Source organism: Anser brachyrhynchus (genome assembly GCF_964034855.1).
Source record: "Anser brachyrhynchus genome assembly, chromosome: 7".
Taxonomy (NCBI): Eukaryota; Metazoa; Chordata; class Aves; order Anseriformes; family Anatidae; genus Anser; species Anser brachyrhynchus.
Genome location: NC_137701.1, coordinates 16,614,034 through 16,636,230, shown reverse-complemented (window position 1 = coordinate 16,636,230; position 22,197 = coordinate 16,614,034). Strand labels below are relative to the sequence as shown.

At 39.1% G+C, this 22,197-nt stretch overlaps 1 protein-coding gene across 3 annotated transcripts in view; it reads right to left on the bottom strand.

Annotated features, from left to right (window-relative positions):
* CERKL (CERK like autophagy regulator) overlaps positions 1-21,365 on the bottom strand; it is a 54,771-nt gene extending 33,406 nt beyond the window's left edge. Inside the window, exon 1 of one of the 3 annotated variants that reach the window (XR_013953791.1) lies at positions 20,715-21,365. Coding sequence is in view for 2 of the 3 variants with exons in the window: in XM_080600449.1 (XP_080456575.1) it covers positions 20,715-21,273 (559 nt within the window). In the remaining variant the exon portion in view is untranslated. The remainder of the gene's footprint in view (positions 1-20,714) is intronic. The other 2 variants (XM_080600449.1, XM_080600448.1) reach the window with 2 other exon arrangements.
* Positions 21,366-22,197: the final 832 nt, after the last annotated feature.

The window sequence follows — 22,197 nt, the reverse complement described above, 5'->3', positions numbered from 1 at the left end:
TACAGCTTGGAGAAGTATATAAACTATAGGAATACTGAATCATACAAAAGCATCATCCTCAAGTTTTAAGTTGTAAAGGAAATACTGAATGAGTTAGTATGATCAGAACCGGCAATTTTTACTACAGTTGAAAAGGAGTCTTCATGCAAGGCCTTAGGGCTATTGTACAATTTTTTATCTTCCATTTTTACTGAAAATAAGATCATCACAAATACAGTAAAATTTGATAAAAAATTCAGATGAAAATTTAAGTCATGAGTTATATGTATCTATTTTATACATTTATAAATATGTACATATATTTATAAATATATTGTATATATTATTATAAAATATCTCTAACAGGTAGTAACAACCAAGTTTACTTTAAAAATAAAGTACATATTGGATTAGACACTTTTTTAAACTTCAAAAAAAAACAACAAACTATCAGTTTGTTAGTATCATATTGGTTATCGCTAGCTGTTTCAGGACATTAACTGTCCTCTCACATTACTTAGAAAGATATTGGGTACCATCTGTTCTTGCAAGAGATTTAAGTATACATCTATTAGATATCATGCTATTTATTTAATTCAGTACCCACTTCCCATTGTTGTATCTTCTGAAAAAAAAGTCAATTTAATTACAAGGAATAAAGATAATCTCTTCTACCAGGCTGCCCTGTCATCATGAGAGCTGAGAGGGAACCTGTATGAAGTAGGTTACAGGCGTTAGGAAGAGTAAAACTAACAGCACTTAACATTTAACAAAGACCTAACAAAAACAGAATATATGGCACTTAAAAAAAATTACTATAAGCCAAGAGCTTGTCTAAATCAATCTCAGCACATCTGTCTGATGTAGAGCGTAAACAGGATTAGAGTTGGATTTATCTGCTTGACGCTAATTGTACTCACAGTTTCTGCACATGTCCACTTTTTTTTCCCCCAAAATACAGCATGAAAAAAGGCCTGCCTGATATATGAATTTCTAGGAAGTGTTATGCTTCAATTTATCCCGTCTCTGTTTTTAAAAAATTAGACTATCCTACATTTTTCCTATTAACAGTAATCTCTTATTTAATAAAAAATTTTGTCTAAATACACCAAATCAAAGGGTGAAGTACTAATGCACTCAAATACAGTTTAACTGTAAATAGCAAATAATTTTAAGTGTTAAACTAAGTTTTAAACAAATAGAGTATCTCATGTTTACAGCAAAATTGATCAAAACATACAAAAGAAAAAAACAGTATTATAGAAAACAGAACAGCTTGAAGAAATGCATCATTAAAATATAAGCACCAACACTTCAACAACATAACATTTGTTGGACTGTTATCTGACAATAGAGGCCCAACATCTAGGAGTGGTATCTGAGGACTTAATTTCTGTAACAAATATCTGAGAAATACATAAGTCAGGTGTCTGTATAGTTCAAGTACAAGATTTGGAAATAAGGAACCTAAGGTTCTACTCCCTTGGTCACGAATTCTTCGTATGACCTTTGGCAAGTCACGTAGTCCCACTTCATTCTATAGATAGAACTATTACACATTTTATCCTATTAGGCTCTCAAGTTTCCTTCATTGATAGTTCATTGCTATACCTGAGTACAGTGTAACATAATAGATAAACAGAAATAAAACCATCAAGATTATACCAAAGAAAATACGGTGAACAGTAGTTATTACAGTTCCTCTTACACAGCATGAACACTGTCTTCAACACTATTATTCCAAATATACAATAAAATACAACTGTATTAATATATATTTTTAAAAGGAAATAGAATGAAAAATAAAAACAGTTTTGACAATATGTTCACAAATTTATGCTTAGCAATATTTATTTAAAAATAGTAATTTTAAATAATGCCTAACTATTGTGTATAAAACACCAAGTACTAACTCAAGCCCGTTCTTTCCATCAGAAAGTGCAGTAAGGGCCATGCACCTGACTCATGAAACCACTCCAGAGTTTTCAGCTACTACTTTGGTTATGAAGGACTAGCAACGAGAACTATAAATGTGAAAGCATGATCATTTTTTGCCAGAAGAGCTAAGAATTACTGTATAGCTCACGTCAGACTATTCAATATTAATTTAAATACACAAAACATAAGACAGAAAAGCTACTTTCAAAACATCTGAATTTTCAAGCTATTTCAAAAAGACCAGTCATGCAACACCGGGGGGGGGGGGGGGCAGGGGACAAAAAAACCCACGATGCTATGCCTCCTACTCTCTTTCATCTCTTTCAGAAAGCAAAACTTCACTTACTGCTTGGCCAGAATATTGAACAATGAGATGGAGAGAAGGTGGTAAAGGTGGTACAGCATAGGCCAGGCTGGGGAAGACCTTTTTTGTTGTTTGTTTGTTTTTTAAGATCACCTTTATGCTACTTTAGTCCTTTTAAATGGTGTTATAAAGAGATACATAACACAACCAAGACCTTAGTTTAGAAAAAATATTTTCCAGACTGTGTGTAATGACCTCCTAGGGAACCACAAGAAGCTCAGGAAGTATTACAAAGCACTGAAGAGGTGCATCGCAGATCCTCCAGACCTGGAGAATAAAAGTAGGGTGCAGCTCCTACCTTCATCTTTTAATGCCACCTATTTACATGTAGCAACAGCTGTAACCCTTCAGGGCAGAAAATTGAGCTTAAAAGCATCTGACAGGAAAACAACCGATTTTCATTCTCCTTTAGAGAATCTCAGGGTGAAGTGATGTATTTTGCCAAGCCAATGCAACACCGTGCCATTAATCCCTCTTCCAATACAGGCACCTACCACAACTGTGGAGTCCAGCCTTTTCTTTGTTTTGTGTCTGGCACTTGACAAAGCCAAGTTAGTCAATTCAACTCCCTAAGGTAGCATAGATTGTCCATTTTATTTTATTTTTTTGCTGGCCTAGTCTTCTGACAAGTTGGTTAATGCAGTCATTTCAACACAAGTCCTGCAACCAGAGATGGCTCAAAGTGATAAGAATATACATAGCAGGAAAGGAGGAAGGACTGGAACTGTCTCTTTTCATCAGCATGAAGTCAATGCAGCTTGAGCCAACATGCTGTGCGCGTTAACTTCTAATTGCTAACTCCTCAAAGATCATCAACAAGAGTCAGCAAGAACTGGGAAAGATGCACACTAATTTTTTAGAACTCTATTCATGTGTTATTAAAAAAATATATAATACTCAGAATAAAACTGTACTTTAAAAGTCTATAATGACACAGTTTGTTGGACAAAAAATGACATTATTTTAATACAGCAGCAAAAGGCATCATGATAATTTTTTACTATTCACGTTTAGCAAAGTCACCCCAAAGAAGGAAACATGGCTGAAATTACCAGCCAGCAGGTCACTCTTCTCTATACAATGCTTTATTTCTGTATATGTCCAGGAGTACATTCCTGTATATTCATACAGGCATAATGTTCCTAGAAATAAAAAGGTTATGAAAGAATACTTTCATAATGCATTAGGATAGTCACCTCAAAAGCATTTCAGTCCCTACTTCCATAAGTCCCTCCCATGGTATTGTAGCACAACAAGTTTAATATAAAGCAGTCCAAGAAACAGAAGCAAGAATCCTTGACTCATGACTTCAGTTGGTTGCTTCCTCCAGCCTTCTGCCCTCCCTTCCCATCTCTCTCCATGTTCCAAACTTCTCTTTCCACAGGACTCCTTCACCAGTTGATTCTGATCCCTGTCCTCTACCACATCTTTTAAAAACTAATCATTCTTGTCCTTCCAAATACCCTAAGGCCTTCCTTCTTGCATGAGGCTCAGTACACGTCAGTCCCTGAAGCTTTCACTCACATCATGTTCCATGAGCAGCAAAGCACCTTGCTCTCAAACTACAAGGTAACAGCAGAACTTTGTCAGCCAAATACACCAAAATTCATATTTTGAAAGGAAGCCCAATAGTTTATTGAATAAAGACCTGAGCCAAAAAACGGCTCCACCATTGTGTGATTAAAACTTAGCACAAGACCTAGCATTTTTTCCAGACAAGAAGCTCCGCCTTAAGGAAGAGTTTCCCATTCGTTCTCCAACAAACAATTTAAGGGAGATTGTGAATTGAAAAAATAATCTCCAAAGAAGATCTGCTGGGAATGATGCTTTAGAGAACAGGGTTAGCTGAAAGGAAGGGATGCAGAGAGCCATTCTGAAACTAACGCACTTGACAGGGGACATGTGAAGTCTTTGCTTTTTAATAGTTACGTTTTCTCATTAACATCACATTAAGAAAGAGGTCACTGAAAATAAATTTACTATAGAAAGCTCTACATTTTACATTAAGAGTGTGGCCCACATACTGCCTAATTTCATAATACGATTGGGAAAGTAGCAGCAAACCTTTCACAAAGTGCCTGAAACTCTGTGGCGTTTCCTGTAAGAAGTGGAAGAAGTTATGTGACAAACGTCCATGCAGTGGAACAAACATCAGCAGGTTGCATCCTTTCGTAAAGCCTCTGCAGACACGGGCATCAGATAAAATGGATAGCTTTACAAAGACCAGCAGCACCACTAACATATAATGGAATTAATTAAAAGAGAGAGATCGGTGAAATAAAACAGAAGACTGGGATCTAACGACTTATGTGATTTAATACAATGGGCTAGCAGAGCTGAAAGGTACTAAAGAAACCCCAAAGAGGAAACATGAGCTTCATTTCACACTCTGTTGAAAAACCTCACATATACACACCATTTTGTACCTCCTAATTTGTGTCATAATCATGACAATTACTTTTGCCATTTCAGAAAATAATGGTGAAAAATTAAAATCACCTTCCAAGCCCACATGACATTACCAAGTTTGATCAATTACAAGTTAATAATTAATTCTACTTGCACTCTTACTGGCAAGAGATTTGCTTCAGCCTCAACTACAGATTTACAAACCATCCAATACTGCTAAATACCAGTGTCTGACATTCAGGAAATTCAGCATGCCTTGAATATCTGAATTTTCATCTTTTCTGAAAAGATTTTCAAGCAAACATTTTCTTCAGAAAAAAAAAAAAAAAAAGAACAGACATCCCATTCTAAACACCAGACAATTCCCTTCCATAAGCTATTGGTAATTCATGCATATTAGCAATTCATGCTTTTAGGTACTGAAGCACAGCTATCAGCTGCTAGATAAGCTCATCCATGAACCTCTCATCGATTAACAGCTACATGTTCAGTTTTACACTCATTGATCTTTAGTCTGTTTTTCTAGGAGATTTCTTCAAAAACTCAGCCATCCTTTGTATCATACTGCCTGAACCTTCTACACTCGCCCAAGGGTCGGAGATGGCAGCAGCACCACCAAAATCCTCTGGCGAGTATAAAACCCTTCTCTCGCCCCCAATGCGCTTCAGCTCGCTTGCCGCACAGGAATCGGAAGACTGTAAGACTACACCACTTTGCCTGCAGGGATGAATGAATCCCATTTTGTTCATGTAGACCACACTTAACAGACTTAAAAAAAATGCAAAGAAAAAAAAATGTTAGATGATCTTTATATTTTTTCCCCTTGCTCTTAGTGAAAATGTTCATATTTCTCTAATTAACTTTACAAAACATTTTTGGCATATTAAAACATATTTTATTCAACATGATATATGTTTAGTATGAAAAATAATTGCTTAGAACACAATACAAAATTTAAGGTATACTTAGTCAAGTTTTCGGTATACAAATGAGTTCTTTGTACGACGAAGAAAGCTTTCAAAATACAATACTCTAGAATCTTTCTGGTATTACTATCATTGTTAGTAGAGGGAACTTGCTACATTTACAGTGATGCATAATCCTGTGACTGAGGAAATTACATTCTCAGACTTTCATCAATTCTAAGATTTTGTTTGTAGCTTAACACGATGACAAAGCTCTCACAAAAGATTTGATACCAATATGATGTGACACAACTGAACCAAACCTTAATTTCACTCACAGTAAGAAATCACAGGATTAAGTAACACTGTGCAGTCTTTTAGAAAAGTTTATTGCTTCCAGATGGATGCAAGTTTCCTTTCAGCACTGATTTTATCTTCTGTACACAGGGTGCCAATGTTGCTATAAATATAGACAAAATGTAGTTATAAAGATAAATTATTAAAATATTGACATAAACAGGCTTATACAATACTGCCTCTTTCCACAGAGGGCAACTACATTAGAGCAATGCATATATTACAAATGTTCAACGTTAAAACACACGCACCCGTTTCAGAAATTACAGCCCATGTATGAACAAGCACAAATTTACAAGGTATCCATAAAATGACTTCTAATTCAAACTGCGTGCTCTTTGCCCCACGTTGTGTAGTGCCATGTGTTTCACTGCATGGTGCACACTACCAAGATGTCCACCTGTGCCCATGTATCTGTGCAGCAAGCTAAGTATATGCTTACTTCATTTAGCAGCAGAACTGTTGAATATACACTGTAATAATACACGTATGTTGAAATTAAACTAAAACTGTAAATAATAAATGTAAGCTCATTAAATTTCAAACCATGCGCTCAAGACACTGACAAAGTATATCAACAGCTCTACAAAATGTTTTAATAAAAAAATGAATTGTGGGGAATAACTGATTGGACTGTAAGAAAATCATATACAATGTTATTTTGGAAATCAAGATACACTAAAAAATTATGGGGGGAAGATGGTACTTTGAGTTGTTTTAATATTTTATGTTGTTACACAGTTCAGGAACTGTAAGAATATTGGTCACAAGTTATTTAAAATATTATTTGAAATTATCACGAGATTCTCAAAAATCTAAAGATCTCCAACTTTCTTTAGATTTATGTAATAACCACTGCATAAATTTGAATAAGATAATGCATTTTAAATAACATGCAGAATCCAGAAAATGCTTTATGAATAATATTTTAGCATTAAGTACCATGAAATTCAAAATTAACAACCAGTATAAAAATAACTTTCACTTTTACGTCAAACTGCATTAATATACTAAGTTACACATGGAAATGTATGCATTTTCAGACATATCAACTGACACTAATAAAAAAAACAGACACTAATAAAAAATTCTAAATAAATAAATAAATAAATGAAGCAAAAAACACCCCACAACAGTCCATGACTTATCCTTCACATCTTTGCATGGCTGGTAACCTCAAACAAGTCATCTCCCATTGTTTTTAGGCAAATTGGCAAGTTCCTTGTCATTTCAACCTATTACTCTTAACTTTGGTATTGTAACTGTAGCTACATACCACATTTACAAATGTATTCCTAATCATAGTCACTAAAGGTGATTTGTATCAAAGCATGGAAACCTAAGGACGTTTTCATAGTCTTTTGAATATATTTGGGGAGATAAGTAATAACCACACAAAGAATCACAAGAATGCAGCGTGAAAGAGTACCAAGAATTACCAGGATCAAATAGAAAGACCACTAATGAACTTAACAAAATACTCAATTTCTGATGAGTTCTTGCTGTTGGAGAAACACGCATGTCAGATGACAAAAATACTTTTCAAATTTCTATTAAAAACCGTGAATTTTTACTCCTCCAAAATGTGAAATGCTAGCACTATATCAAATGGTCACACATCTACAGGGACTACTATCACTACAAGGTTTAAATAAGTATCTCACTTGGAGATCCTGAAAATTTTACTCTTAGCATAAAGATCCTGCATATGGTTGCAGGATCAGGGAGAGATTCACATTCAAAGTACCCGTGCAGCCACTAACAGATGCATCTTCAAACTGGATTCAGCAGCAGCTTAGTTAATCCACACCATTACTTCAGAAACACGTCAACTAGCTACCCCTATCACTAAAATCAAGCTACTCTACAGCCTTTGCAAAAAACTGAGACTAAGAAAACTCAAGTAATGATGTCTTTGACAGGATCTTATGCTATAGATTACAATAAATATGACTCACATCTGTCCTCTTTGCAGAAAGCCTACTTTCACAACCAACAAAGCCAAATGATGATTATCTTAGAGTCTTTACAGCTCTTTCTACGGGAAATATAAAAATAAAAATTTGTTGTAAAATTCTTTAAGTAGATGCAGCTTAGGAAGAGGCATATCAAGAGGGGAACAAAACATCTACAGCTGAAAATACACAAATAGGGAACAACAGATCAGAAAAAAAAAAAAAAAAAGAGTAATTCAGAATTGGAAAACTCCAAAACCTAGTGAAGACTTCCAGCAGTGTTCAGAAAAATTCTCAGCACCACTTACTCATCTCCCTCTTCTAAAATAGACCATGTAGTTATCAATAAGGATGGAAAAGTTCAGAGTCTAAAATGGCTGACGCAGAACAAAAGTCTTCATTATGAACATAAGTACCTTGCAGATGGAGGCTAGGCAAACACTGATGTACAAATTCTACCAAGAAAACTTGCTTAGCAGTGCAAATACAGGTAGAGTTGCAGACGAGTAATGTGTGCTCTTTTACATAAAATATAGTTTAAATATAATTTAGCTGTTTTCTGGTACATAAGACCAGCAATATCAGCTCAGAGCAAGAGTCCATCTGGCCCAGTATCCTGTGTCAAACCATAGCCATAAGCAGATGGTAAGAGAAGAGAAGGAATCGAGCAAGCATTTTTTCTATTTCCCTCTAATACTCTTTTACTCCCCACCTGCTTTCATTCGGGATACCCAGAACTGACTGTGGTTTCTAGGTATTTAACAGCCCTCAAATGAGGCCTTCAGTCTGCAGCTGAATCCACAAAATCTTTTAGCATCACCAATATCCTTCAGCACTATGTTTCACAGTTCTTTTGTATTCACTGCATCCTTTTGTTTTGAGCCTGGTTCTTCTTATTTGATACACCTGACTTATTATATTGGAAGGTAGAAAGCTATTGCCATCTGCTCCCCCCATGCCCTATCTCACCTGCCTCTCTGTCAGATCAAAAAGAAATAATCCTTAACATAATAATCCATACAACAGTTTAAGTGATAGATGATATTTTCTTCAGAATAAACTTATGATTATATACAGTAGGAACAGTCTAACAACAGTTCCTGATCTTGATCCCAAGCTGATGATGTTAAATAAGAGATGAATACATTACGGTATTGTAATTACTGTTAATTGTATCAACTCTTGATTCACTGTCACATCTGTAAAATGGACATGTCTCTGAAGTCGTGCTGTAGGACAGAACCAACAGTATCTAAATGCTTTTCCATTTCTATTTTAACAGTCCACAAACATACAAACTCAATGTTTCTGCTTCTCTGTGTTTATCCCATGTCAGCTTTTTCCCTTCCATACCCCTTTCCAACCACATTGTTAATACCAGAGGCACTACGAACTTTTCAGGCAGCCTTCACTCCATGCATTAGAGAAAGAAAACAAACACTAGAAACATAAAACAAATAGAAACATATTTAAAGACAGCCTTCTTTCTACTGTAAGTTCATTTCATTAGTCTTCTTCTGCACACAAACTAATATTGTTAAACTTGCAAATGCAAAAAAGCAGTATCTGCTTTAAGGAAAACAAACAAGTGTATATGTATAAATATACCCTCGGCTCAGTACTGAATTTATGGGTACATTCCACAAATGGTTTCCATAAAACGAAACCTAAGGATGAAACTTCAAAAAGACAACCTGCTTGTTTACATCATATTTTAAATAATTAACTCTCCAACAAATGTAAGTGCAAAGAAAATGCTGTTTTGTTTGTTCTTCTGTAAGAAATAAACATACAAAAAAAAAAAAAAACCCACACCCTTAGTTGTTACTATTCCTCCTTCACAAAAGATGTACGAACAGAAAAGGACCTGGAGGATCTTCCCAGTTTAATCACAGCCTTATTTAATAAACACATTGCTGTTAAGTGACCAAGAATCATCACATTTCTTGTGAAATATTCATAAGCATTCTTTTTCCTTCAAAAAAAAAAAAAAAGCAGTACCATGTTAAAAATACATATCTATGTAAAATCTTTTCCTGATTATCTGAACATGTTGATATGTTTTTGTGGGCTTACCCTACAACATACTAACTGCAGAAATTGCTACACAGCACCACAGATCAGTTCAAAGTTTGAAGTCCACATGAGTTACCAACAGCTACAGCCACCTATCTGTTTGTGTACTATTGACTAGTGCCATGACAATTTTGATCCCTTGCTAATTATCTCTCTGCCAGGTACATTCACCTTGTAAAGGCAGCAGAGCAGGCCCTCGAAAAGTCCAGCACCACTCAGGTCTGGATCCTTTCACTGCCCTCCCCGGCAGGGCTGTGACGAGCAGTTCACCAGGGAGAAGAGCAGGGCAGGAACAATTTCTTGGTGAACCATCTTCAATACACTCAACAGACCAGCCAAGGAAACGTGTTATTTTCACATAAAATCCCAGCCAGTCATCTTGAAATTTTTCCTGTTTCCTTCTACTTTATTCACATGAGTTGTCATCTAAGTCAAAATACAATTGACTTTGATTTTAAAGCCATTTTCATATGTTACTTTAAGTGAGACTATTTCACTTATTCTGTTTCTGCTATACTAAGCAATACAGAAAAATATAAAGACAATTTTTTAAACATCTGTCAAATAAGTGTTTTTAATGTAATGATGAGCATTTAACTACTCAAACTCAGTATCTGCAAAACAGCATTATATTTAGTCATCAGTATTTATTACTGTTACCCTTAGCATGATCATTTGTATGTGAAATTTTGTTTTTCCAAGACTGTCTGCACTGTGTAAAGCTCTGTTTCCAGGATACGTATAATAGTGCAGCACATAACATCTGTTGCTTTGCATTTTCTGAGCTTTGCAAAGCATACTTTCCTATACTCACTTGAGTGTATGAGCTGACAGAAGAGATATATGGTCACAGTTCAAACAAACCGACAGCTACGACTACTACTCCGAACTAAAAAGCCTCTAAGTAACTACCATCGTACATAGCCTGCCTGAACAGACAAAAGCTGGGAAACCCAGAGTTCAGCACTGAATTCTGTTCATGAACTGACCATTTGTTTAGAATTGCAACACACAGGGAGGAAACAGCCACATGCTAGATGAGAGAACTGCGGGGTAAACTCAATTACCATACGCTTCTAGTCAGAGATTTAATGTGTTCTTACATCTACAACTGAATGAGAAGCTGGGGTGGGAGGAATTGCCGCCAGACCTTAAACATAAGTAGAATTTTATTCCATCAAATCCTTACAGAAAGGCTAGTATAACACAAGGCTCACATGAAAATTCAGACCTACATTTTTTTAAATACATTTTCTTATTCTTTTTTTTTTTTTTTTAACCAAACATATTTGTCTGTTACCACACTGACAGACCATGGCAGAGCTTCCATGCTATTACTGAGGAAAACTAACAGTTCCTTATAACATAAGGAAAGCAAATGGTGGGCCTGGAAAATACTTTTTTAATACCTCTACAAGTTATCTTGGGGTCATGTGAATAACTTTTGATCCACTTTGGATTTTGAGCTCCAATTTTACAAAAAATGAAACACTGTGGTTTGAAATACTCTACAAGCTCTGGCTTGCAATCACATTACAAAACCCTCAAATTAGTATGGCTTGAAGCCTTTTCTTGTTTTTTTTCCACTTAAGGACTTACATATTTAATGTATCAATCCCAAAGTTGCTAAGAACTACATCATCATACATAGATATATATAAGTTCTGTGTTATGATTTTGTTTTCTTTAATCTCTAGCATTCATAATATACTATTCAATATTTGGCATTTACCATACACACTACACAGAAATACTTGGTAACATTCAGCTAGGATGACAAATACAAATCACAAGAAAAAAAAATCATAAAACAAATACCCACCTATGAAAAAAAAAAAAACAAACAGGATATTCTTCAATCCTAAAAAGAAACACACTAGGAAAACATGGGGAAGGAATCAATTCAGAAGCCCACCCTCAATCCCTACATAAACATTTCAAAACACTCCCACTTACAAGTATGATAAAGACACAAATACAGCTCAAGAGTTTAAACAAATGTGTTCGTCTCCAGGCACCAAACTCATTCCCAAAAGATAAACCTATAGACTACTTTTCTACATCAGACATGAGCAACTCCTGAAAGCTAACTAAATAAGGGGGATTTGGATGTTGTGGAGAATGCAGCATGGATTCTTCTCCAAAAAAGAAATGGCACTGTTGGCAATTCTAGCACCACAAACATTCCAGGTTTGGGGGACATTTCTTGTTTCTCCACTGGACTTACTTTTTTTTTTTTCTTCCTCTCATTTTTAATCACTCCACAAGGACGCACAATAGGAAAACAGCTATATTGAGACATTATGGGGAGCACAATGTTCTCATTCAGTAGAAGCAGTGCATTTTTAATCTGCATAGTTTAATAATAAGAAAATACGTTAGGTTTTTAGGTTCAACCAAGAAAGACAACTGCATGTTAAATGAGTTGACTTTATTTTTCCTTTGGTAAATTTGTCATTGAAAAATATGAAGTAAATTACTTCTAGCTTCATAATCACCTTTGGAATTAATACACTTTGAATAAAAAGGTATAATGAGATGAGAATGCATGTCAATACACAAAGCCAAAGAAATACAAGAAGCCTAATTATTTTTCAAAATACTAATCTCATACATGCATTTAATTTTTAAAACCATGAAGAGTACTATGTGAAAGTGAATACTATCTTCATACAAACATACATCATACATTGGAAGCAAAATAATCAGTCACTTTTCCAAATAACACAAGCTCAACACACCATTTTTTTGTTGTTGTTGTTGTTTGTTTGTTTGTTTGTTTTTCCTGCAGAGGGCCACAGCAAAACAGTTTGATAATAAAGGCTGAAGTCCCACACAAATACCAATGTCTTCAACTCTTTATCATAATCTGTATAAAATCCAGTTACCCAGACCCATCTACATGTGAAAGATGATTATACAGCATGCCTTTTCACCCAAGAGGAAGAGCTTCCAACAGGCTAAGAACCCATTTGGGCTGCATTTACAAGGTCATGACTAAGCTGCCAGTCGCAGCAGCACACCACAGCTGAGCTTCACCTGTATTTGCTGCTTCACTCATTCAGCTTCACTTGCAGACATCATCCTAAGCTGTTATTACTGTCCACAGCATAAGCTGTGCTTCACCGAACAGGGGAAGGGTCCCCAAACTGTGAGAAACGAGTTCCAGAACTTCTTCCCTAGTGAAACAGTTTGAGAAATGCTGTCCTTGCACAGCCTGCACACACAAGTATTTTTAAGACCATCTAAACAGTGGGAAAGGGGAAGTTCTAGTCACCTATTTCAAGTTGACATTTCAAGTTGAAATAATAACAATAATGAAACTCTATGTAAAAAGGTTGATTTATCAACTTTCAGCTGCACTTAACTCTGTAGCATGCCAGAGTATGATGAAATCCAATTAAATCAAAAAATAGAGAGTTAACGTCTGTGAAATAGGAATCAATTTAGAAAAAGATCCCAGTGTAATGCAATTCTATAGGAGTCCCAGTAGTAAATGACAAAAAGGTCAAATTTTGAAAGGAAACAGCAGATACCACCACAAAACTAGCAGATGTTCCTAAAGGATCATCTGTACAAAAACATAAGCATATGTGAGAGAAATCCAACACTATCATGAAATCAGTTGGTGTCTAACATAATAGCAGTTCCTTATGGCAATATGGTAATACATGTATCAGATACTCAACACATTATGGCTTTTTGTCTGCACATACTGTTACAACATAAGTCATAAAAACCAAGACCACTGATTTCTTTGAAAGGAAAACATTAGGTCCATGATCCACAAAGACTATCCAATTCTTCAGGTTTATGCTCTCAGATTTGCAGCTATTTAGGGTCATAAATTGTCTAAGAAGGATACAAATATTTTTTAGAGTACTACACATATTGAAATAGAAATATGCCTCTAAAAACAGGGCCTAATGTAGTTGTATATACCTAAATGAAACAGCAAGCAAAAATGGATTCATTGTCTCCAGTGCTTGTTTGCTTGTTTTGGCATAAAAGTGGCAACAGCCATTAGTTACCTGCTGTTCTTGTTTAATGTAACAAATATACATTTTTAAATAAATATATTTAGTTAAAAAGACATCTACAATGAAAGGAAAATTGTTTTCCTAAATTTTGTTTATTTTGACTCCAGCAAGAACAGACAAACTTCCCTACTTTATTTCTGTTTTATAATTGCAAAATAAAGACAAAAAGGCCTTAATCGAAGCATGTCTTTTGTCAAAATACAAAATAAGAAAATGCAAAAGAACATCATATCCCGAATTCCAGCCCAGTCAGGGAGCACAATCCCCACTGCTGTCCCATGCAGGTACTCCAGAACCTCACCCCACACACACCAAGGAGAGAAACAGCTGCAGGCAAAGAAAGCAAGTGGTGGTCTCAGGGTCTGAATGGACAAGCTATTTGCAAGATTTTGTATTTATTTCCTGCAGACATTGCTTAAAAAAAAAAAAAAAAAGTTTATGGCATGTTTTCCATAGTCCTGTAGGCTCTTGGACATTTAAAGAGCACTGCTCCTAAATGGGAGGGACTACATGAAAGAAACCACACATTGTCCAAATGTTTGGGAAAGGGTGGCTAGTGCTGCAGACAGACTCGAGCGGTCTGATCAGAGAGACCAGAGTCTCTCTGCCATGGGAGTAAGCTACACCTGAAAGTCGAGATAAGCTGGTAACACATGTGACAACATACAAAAAATGTAAAGGTGCAGAGTAGAGGAACACAAATAGTAAAAATGACAACCAAGAAAAAGATTGCAACAGCATGTAGAATGTGAACAAGGCAGAGAAAAAATAACATTTCTCAAAGGCTGAAGAACAGGACAATTGAGAAACTGAGCTACAAGACTTATGCTTAGAAAAGGAATTTGTGAACTGTTTTTAATGGTTTGAAAAGAACTTTAGTTACCAGTGAAGAAGGGATGCTTAGCCCTGTACCATGGTCATCAAAATAGCACTAGCATGGATATCAAAGACTGGTGAGCATATCAATTTTTTTTTAATGTATGCGCTCAGATTCTTCCAAAGGAAACAGTTAACTCTTGCACACCTTTGCACAGAAAGCACAAAGAGCTAGCAGTTATTCTATGAACAGGAAACTGATAAGTTGGGTTTTTTGCTTGTTTTTAAAATATTTTAGCACATGAATTTGCATCCTACCCCTTTTTACCTCACCACCTTATTATGCCTCCTCTGGCTTTCCCTGCTTTTCCTGCCCTGTACCCCCCGGCATGCCCCTGCACGTCGACCAACAGCTGTGGTTTCCCCTCCATTCCCTGGTGCCACCTTCCATTGCCCCCCAGAGTCCCCCCACACCGGTGTGCCACCTCACCAAAACCCTCGCCCCTCTGCGGCCTGCTCCGCTGCCACTGCCGCCCCCCTCGCTGCCGCCCCAGGCCTGCTGGGCCCCGGCAAGCAGCACAGCCCGGCCTGGCTCCACAGCACCCTGCCACCGACCCTCGCTCGCCAGGCAGGAGGAAACAAGGAAAAAAGCTGAGCTTTGCCTTGCCAACGGTAACAGCACAGCAAAGCCTAATTATTTCTTAGTGCAACAGGACAATGAAAAAAAGAAAAAAAAAAAAAGAAAACCCACTACCTTTAAGCAAGTCTAAAACTCTCCATTTGATGGGCTACCAGAGCTATACGATAACAAAACCCACAGTATCAGCAACAGAAATACATTTCTATTAAAATGTAAATGCCATGAAGAAGAGTTATTACTTATGTGAAAGATAAATAACTTTGGGATCCTGTTAGCTCAAACTCACGTCACACTGTGAAGCAAGTCATGAACACATGCTATTTAACACACATGTAAACCCAAGCACACGGCAATGCAATTTGCAAGACATAGCAAAGAAACTTATTTTCTGGAACAAAGATTTTAATATCTGCTCTTTTTGGATAGAGAGAATCACAATACATACAAAAGCCCCTATTAGATGCCCAGGGTATGTTAATCCCTTTCAACATGCGCAGAGAGGTGCATAAACATGTAAAGTATAGGAAAAACAGCAGAAAACATGAAGCAATGTAAATTGTTCCACAGACACCTAGCCATGGACTCTCCCAGACTGACCGACTGATAAAGGAAAAAAGACACACAGAGAATCAAGACATTATGTCGAGAAGTTGACTGAAATAACATATTTGTGAGACTGATAATTAACATACTCAATTTCCTTAAATACTTTTTTTTTTTGGCAAAAAAATGAAAATTAACATTCTTTCACAGTTTCATGCAGCATTTATCTAAGACACATGCATTTTATGGACTTCCCTGAAAAAGATTTGAGAGTCTCTTTCACGTTTAGACACCTTGGGATTGTTTAGGACTGCATGATTTCTTCCTTCAATTTACATCTTAAAGCCATATATCCATGTGATACATACACATCACACTCTCAGTTATACTTTATATTACTTATTTTTGTGTCTTTTCCTCAAAAACAGTTTTCCTACTTAGACAATACATAAGCCACTTAGAGAAATTATGTTCTCTACATGTCAGGCAGAGAATCAAAAGCTTTCAGTTTGACCAACGTACAACTTTGGTAATTCACATTTTGTAACAGGCAGTTCCCATTTCCATTATTCCTGTCTGACCAATAGACTGACAGATGTCTTACTTTAGAGATCCCAAACAGACTATTGGTATCTATTTCACCCACATCTGTTCCTAAATAGCCTTGGCAGCAGGCCACTATGCACTCGGAATTAATTTTAAGTCCTTTATTGCTAACTCTTTCACTGTTTCAATACATCAGTAATTTTTTCCTTATTGCTGCACTTACATAAAATATTTATAAATTCTTATTTTAAATGCATATCAAGAAGATGATACTGTATATACTTAAACTACACATTGATCTTTTCTAACTCATGATAAAAATATATAGTCAATAATACGCTGACCTCGTGATTGCTCCAGAGATATTACTTTCTTGTCAGTCAATTAATTTAGAATATTGTATTCAATTACTCATATAAAAAAAAAAAAAGAAAAACATTTTATCTGACAGGTTTTTTACCCAAATACTCAGTCCAGCCTACATGCTGTCAGTCTGAGAGAATGCGTTCATATAACCTTGAGTCAAGTACACTAAACACACAACAAACTACACTTATAAAAAGATTTTCATAATTATCGAAAGCCTCCAGGCTTCCCATACCAATAAAAAACTGAGTCAGTGCTGCTCTTGTTCTGTTTCCTATCTGATAGAAGTCTGCTGAAAAACTGCAATTGCCACAGAGTTTCCCAGTTGAAAATCTTCAAAAAGATGCTGCTGGCTTTAAGGACGTATCAGGATTAAAGTTCTCATTCACATTCAACAGAGAAGAGAAAAAAAATCTTATTGGAAGAACAGAATAAAGAAAGCTGAACTGTTCCAAAATATAAATAACACCCACATCCACCATTGCTAATCCTCTATATTTTATTAGCTTTTAAACTTTAGCCACAGTGAAAAAATACTGCACTCTGAGCATCTCTTCTTAAATGCAAATAATTATTTTTCTGTCATTCTGTCAAGTGTATTACCTTCTGGAAATTTCTAAAAATCACAGCTAATATTCTGATCTGTTTTTCATAGAATCGCTTTGGTTGGATAGCTTTCTCTGCTGTTGCTTTGCAGCAGCATCCAGACTGAGAAGCCCTACAGTCTGAGACTGGATTATTAACACAGAGAGAGAAGTCTTGCCTTTCCTTAACTTCAGCGATGACTTTTATGGCATAGGAAAGTCACGTGGAAAGAAACTAGAGTAAAAACCAGTAATGGCTGCCTGCGAGCTCTGCTTTTCATCCCAGCATCCAATGCATCATTAAAAGCAAGCGACCTGGCAGGTGTCAGAAGGCAGCAGGCTGCCGTGAGAAGGGGCTGAGCTGAGCACCCCCAGGCTCAAATAGCAGCCTCGTGGCGGGGCAGCCAGGCCCTGCACCACGCTGCCCCCTCAGCCACCCCCCACATCCTCACCCTCAGGCCCCAGGCTCAGGCACTGGCCCAGGCCTTGCTTCTGCCCTAGGCTTTGCTATCACAGAGGACGACAACTTGCGAAGGATCATTCTTATTGGAGCAGGGAGGTAACAAAAACCCTCTAGGAGACTGCTGCTGCAGAAAGCAAGGGGAGAGTAAAGAAGGGAGTTCACTTGGTAATCACATTGGCCAAAAGCTCTACAGAAACAGTGTGGTGGGGCAGAACTGTGCTCACATCAGGGTTTACATGAACAAACCCAGAAAAAGCAGATGTCATGTACTTGGGAACATTAAGTTGCAGCTCTGAGCTGAAAGAGCCAAGGCGGAACAAGCTGCCTTTTGATGGGAGCCACGGAACTGCGGATTGTAAACAAGGACTTCAGCAAGGCAGGAGTAATCTTGGCAAACTGCTGAGGTGCGAGGGAAGAGAGGAGAAAGCGACTACCTGGCGCTTCTCTGACTTGACTGCCATAGAAGAACGGTCTTGTCCTAAAACAGAAAGAATTAGTACGTACAGGACCAAGCAGGAGACATCTAGTGTCAAATTCAGGCCACCTGGCAAAGCATGTTTTTGAGCCTAAGGTAAATTACATTATGAAACTTTTGGTCTGGAGAAAGTATGCTTAAACCAAATCCCAGGGGAATGGACCACTGAGAGTGATCCGTGCTGTTCAGATAGCCGTCGGCCATCTCTTGTACCTTCACAGCTCAGGCCATGCACTGCACCGCTGCACTATGGTCTCACAGAACGAGGCAGTCACGGGCGGCTCCTGCAGCACCAGCACATGTCCCACACTCAAACACTCCCTGGTAATTGCTACTCAGATACAAGAACGTGGGAGAGAAAAAACATCCAAATTCCAAAATCCCTATTTGACCTCTGCGATTGCCGAACAAATACCATCCTGACCTCCAGCATCCAAGATGGAAGGCAAAACAGACAAGTCCTCCACTGGATCCATGCTGCAAGGGCAGCAAGCCCAGCACAATGAAATCCTCAGCTCCAGCTGAGCTCACCTACAGACACAGGCAGGCACACACAGAGCTGTGCCAGCCCAAAGGAAGGAGTCACAGGTATTGGCATCTATTTAATGTGCATTACATTTACATGTTTACATGTTTACATTTACATATTTACATGTGCAGTAAGAGTCAAAATCCTGATATAACTGACATCAACTTGTCAGCACTGCTTAGTTCTGTCATCCACAATATGTTTGACTTTAAACACAGAGTACTTTGTTATTTTGCAGGAACTAAGACAGAAAATCTCCCCTTGTCTGTGTGAGTAAACTCAGGGTGAAGAGTTCTTACACAAAGTAGCAGTTTAGGGGGATTGGACTTTTCATAGAAAAACAAAAAAGAACAATGTATTCCCATCCCTGGAAGCATGAAGCAATACATATTGAAATTCATTTTTCTTGTTTGTACCTTAAAATCCACCACTGGTAATAATTTAAAAACAATCATGGACTTATAGTTCCTGATATATGACGATTCAAGCTACATTAAAGTAGCTAGCACATAAAATGGCAATCAAACTAGAGCGTTCCACATGGAACTAAATAATTCATAAATTACACTTCAGATCACGTACACAGAGACCTGTAGATAGTCCCAAACGGCAAGGAGGAGAGGCTACAGAGTTGTGCGTTACTGAAACTGCCACACTGGCTCCACAAAAGGAAGGTCTGCACAAACATCAGCACAGACATCATAAGAACTGAACAGCCCTGCTGAAAAGCAGGTATTTCTGTCTTTGCACAACACTGCATGAATGTGGTTACACAGCTCAGAGGCCAAGAACCAGCAGCTGCGCATGGCACCACATTGCTTGGTTTGAGTAGCTTTGGTGTCCCTAAATGCTACATGAAGTGAAGCGTATCTTCAGCTCTGGGCATTTGAGTACTCCTCCACAGCAGTAGCACCGGAACAACAGCGTTCCACACAGCTCTGGAGCCACATCTTACCCGTACAAAGTTTTAAGATCCTTCAGAAATAATGCTAAACTGAACTCGGACTTTTAGGCCTGGAGAAGTTAACTGTGCCGTAACAGAACACAGCTGTGTTGTCTGGAAACCGCATTCCTGAAACACAGCTTTGACTTATCCTTCACGTAAGCACCGGGAAGTCATTGCAGCAAACGGGCACTGTTAGGAGTACATATGCAGTTTTGAAAGTGACTTTGTTTTCAGAGTTTCTAGTAGGAAAAAAGAAAAAAAAAAAAAGACTATGTAAGTTTAGGGATCGTTCTTTTTCTTCTAAACTTTGGGATGAACTTTGTTTCACTTGACCACATCCTACAACGGCGTACCCTCACGGCATGTCGTATGTCACAAGGCGCCCGGAGCCCCCGGGCACCCCGGGCACGCCGATGGCGGCCGATGCAGCCGGACGCCGACGGCACCGAGCCCTCTGACCGCTCCGCCCGGGCTACCGAGGGGCTTACGCAGGCACAACTCGCGCACCTCGCATTTCTGCGCCACCCGCTAAGAAATAAAGGCTCTTTGCAGGATTAGGCGCTTCGGGTGCAAGTCGCTCGTTGCGCTATGAGCTATTTTGTTTATTTATTTTTATTAAGCAACAGGACAACCCCAGGGGGAAGAGGAGCTCAGAACCCCCTTACAGGCGGCGGTTCGCGGTAACTCCGTGCCGGAAAGCCCCGATGCCCTGCCCTGCGAGAACGGGCTCGGCACGGCTCGGCTCGTCCCCTGCCCCGGCCCGACAGCCCCGGCCCGTCCCACCTGCGGGGCTCTCGGGCACGATGGGGCTCCAGCGCAGCCGCCGGGCGCTCAGCACCACGTCGCAGCTCCTCTTGCCGATCTCGAAGATGCCCCTGAGGAGCGGCTCCTCTCCCCGCTCGGCCGGCGGGGGGCTCGCCGCCAGCGGGGCCACCCTGCGCCGCCGCTCCTCGGGCCCGGCCCGCCGCGGCGGGCGGAGGAAGGGGCCCGCGGCGCCCAGCATGGCGGCCGCCCCCCGCCGCGTCCCGCCGGCTGCCAGGGCAGCGCCCGCTCCGCCCCGCCCCCGGGCGGGGCCGCGGCCGCCCAGGGGAGGGCGGCAGGGGACGGGGCCCGGCCCTGGCCCTGTCAGGAGCCGTCCCGGGCGGGAGGGAGAGCGGCGGCTGCGGCCCCTCGCCACGTCCCGCTCCGTGGTGCGCGAAGGGCAGGGGGCTTCTGGGCGCCCTAACGCAGCTGGGCCCCTCAGCACCGTGCTGGCACCGCCGGCCCCCCTCTGGCTTCGTCGCCCAGCTGCTTTTAGTTCCTTCAGGAGGGCCACAAAGATGCTCCAGCTGACAGCATTCATGTAAGCCCCCTCAGAAGCGTTCCTGCTTTTATGTTATCACCGATATTGCTATCACTTGGCTTTAGAAAAGTGACATGAAAGCGTAACTGCCCTCTCCTGCTATGAAAGGTCAGGTGCCTCCCAGGTGCTGCCTGTGGCTTAGATAAATCAGGTCAGCACCGCAGCAGAACTGTGTAGGCCTCAGCACAGGTCTCAGGGACATGCACACCTCAGGGGGACAGGGGGTCCAGCACCACACATCCCTGGAGCATCTCCCGTGGGACAGTGCAGGATGAGTACCTGGAAGGTTGTTGCTCACCTCTCAGTCCCCTGACATAAAGGCAGGGGAGGGAGACACACTACTTTACTCCCTCCCCCTCAGTAAAAGATAGATGTTACTGTTTGCAGGTGTGACAGCTTTACTCGCAGGTGCTCTAAGATCCACTGATGACAGTCACATTAGAGCTCCTCTAGCAACCCCAGTTTTTAAGGTGCTTTTGAGCCTGCCAAGGCTTAACTCAGTGGAAAACAGCAAGGTTTTTTTTTTTAGTTCTGAGTTGTATAATGTCATGCTGGCTTACTAATGCATGGGAAAATACACTTAAACAAGCAGCTTAGTAATCTTATTACAAATACATAGGACTAGAGATAAAACCAAGAAGTAGAGCATTAAAATCAAAATACTGCCTTTTGCTGACCATGAGTGACACAAACAGCTCAAGCTATGTTGGGATATCTCCAAGGTTCTTTGTAGTGGTTGTCTCTCTAGAAGAGAAATGCTGTTACAGAGAGGCAAGTCTGTCTGCAGTCAAACGTCCCATGAGATATTAGATGATTACATGAATATAAAGCTGCCTTTGTTAATAGTTCCATAAAAACCTATACCAAGTGCTAATTAGTAGCCAAGAAGACCATTTAAAGAATTGTGGTACAGGTTTTTGGTAC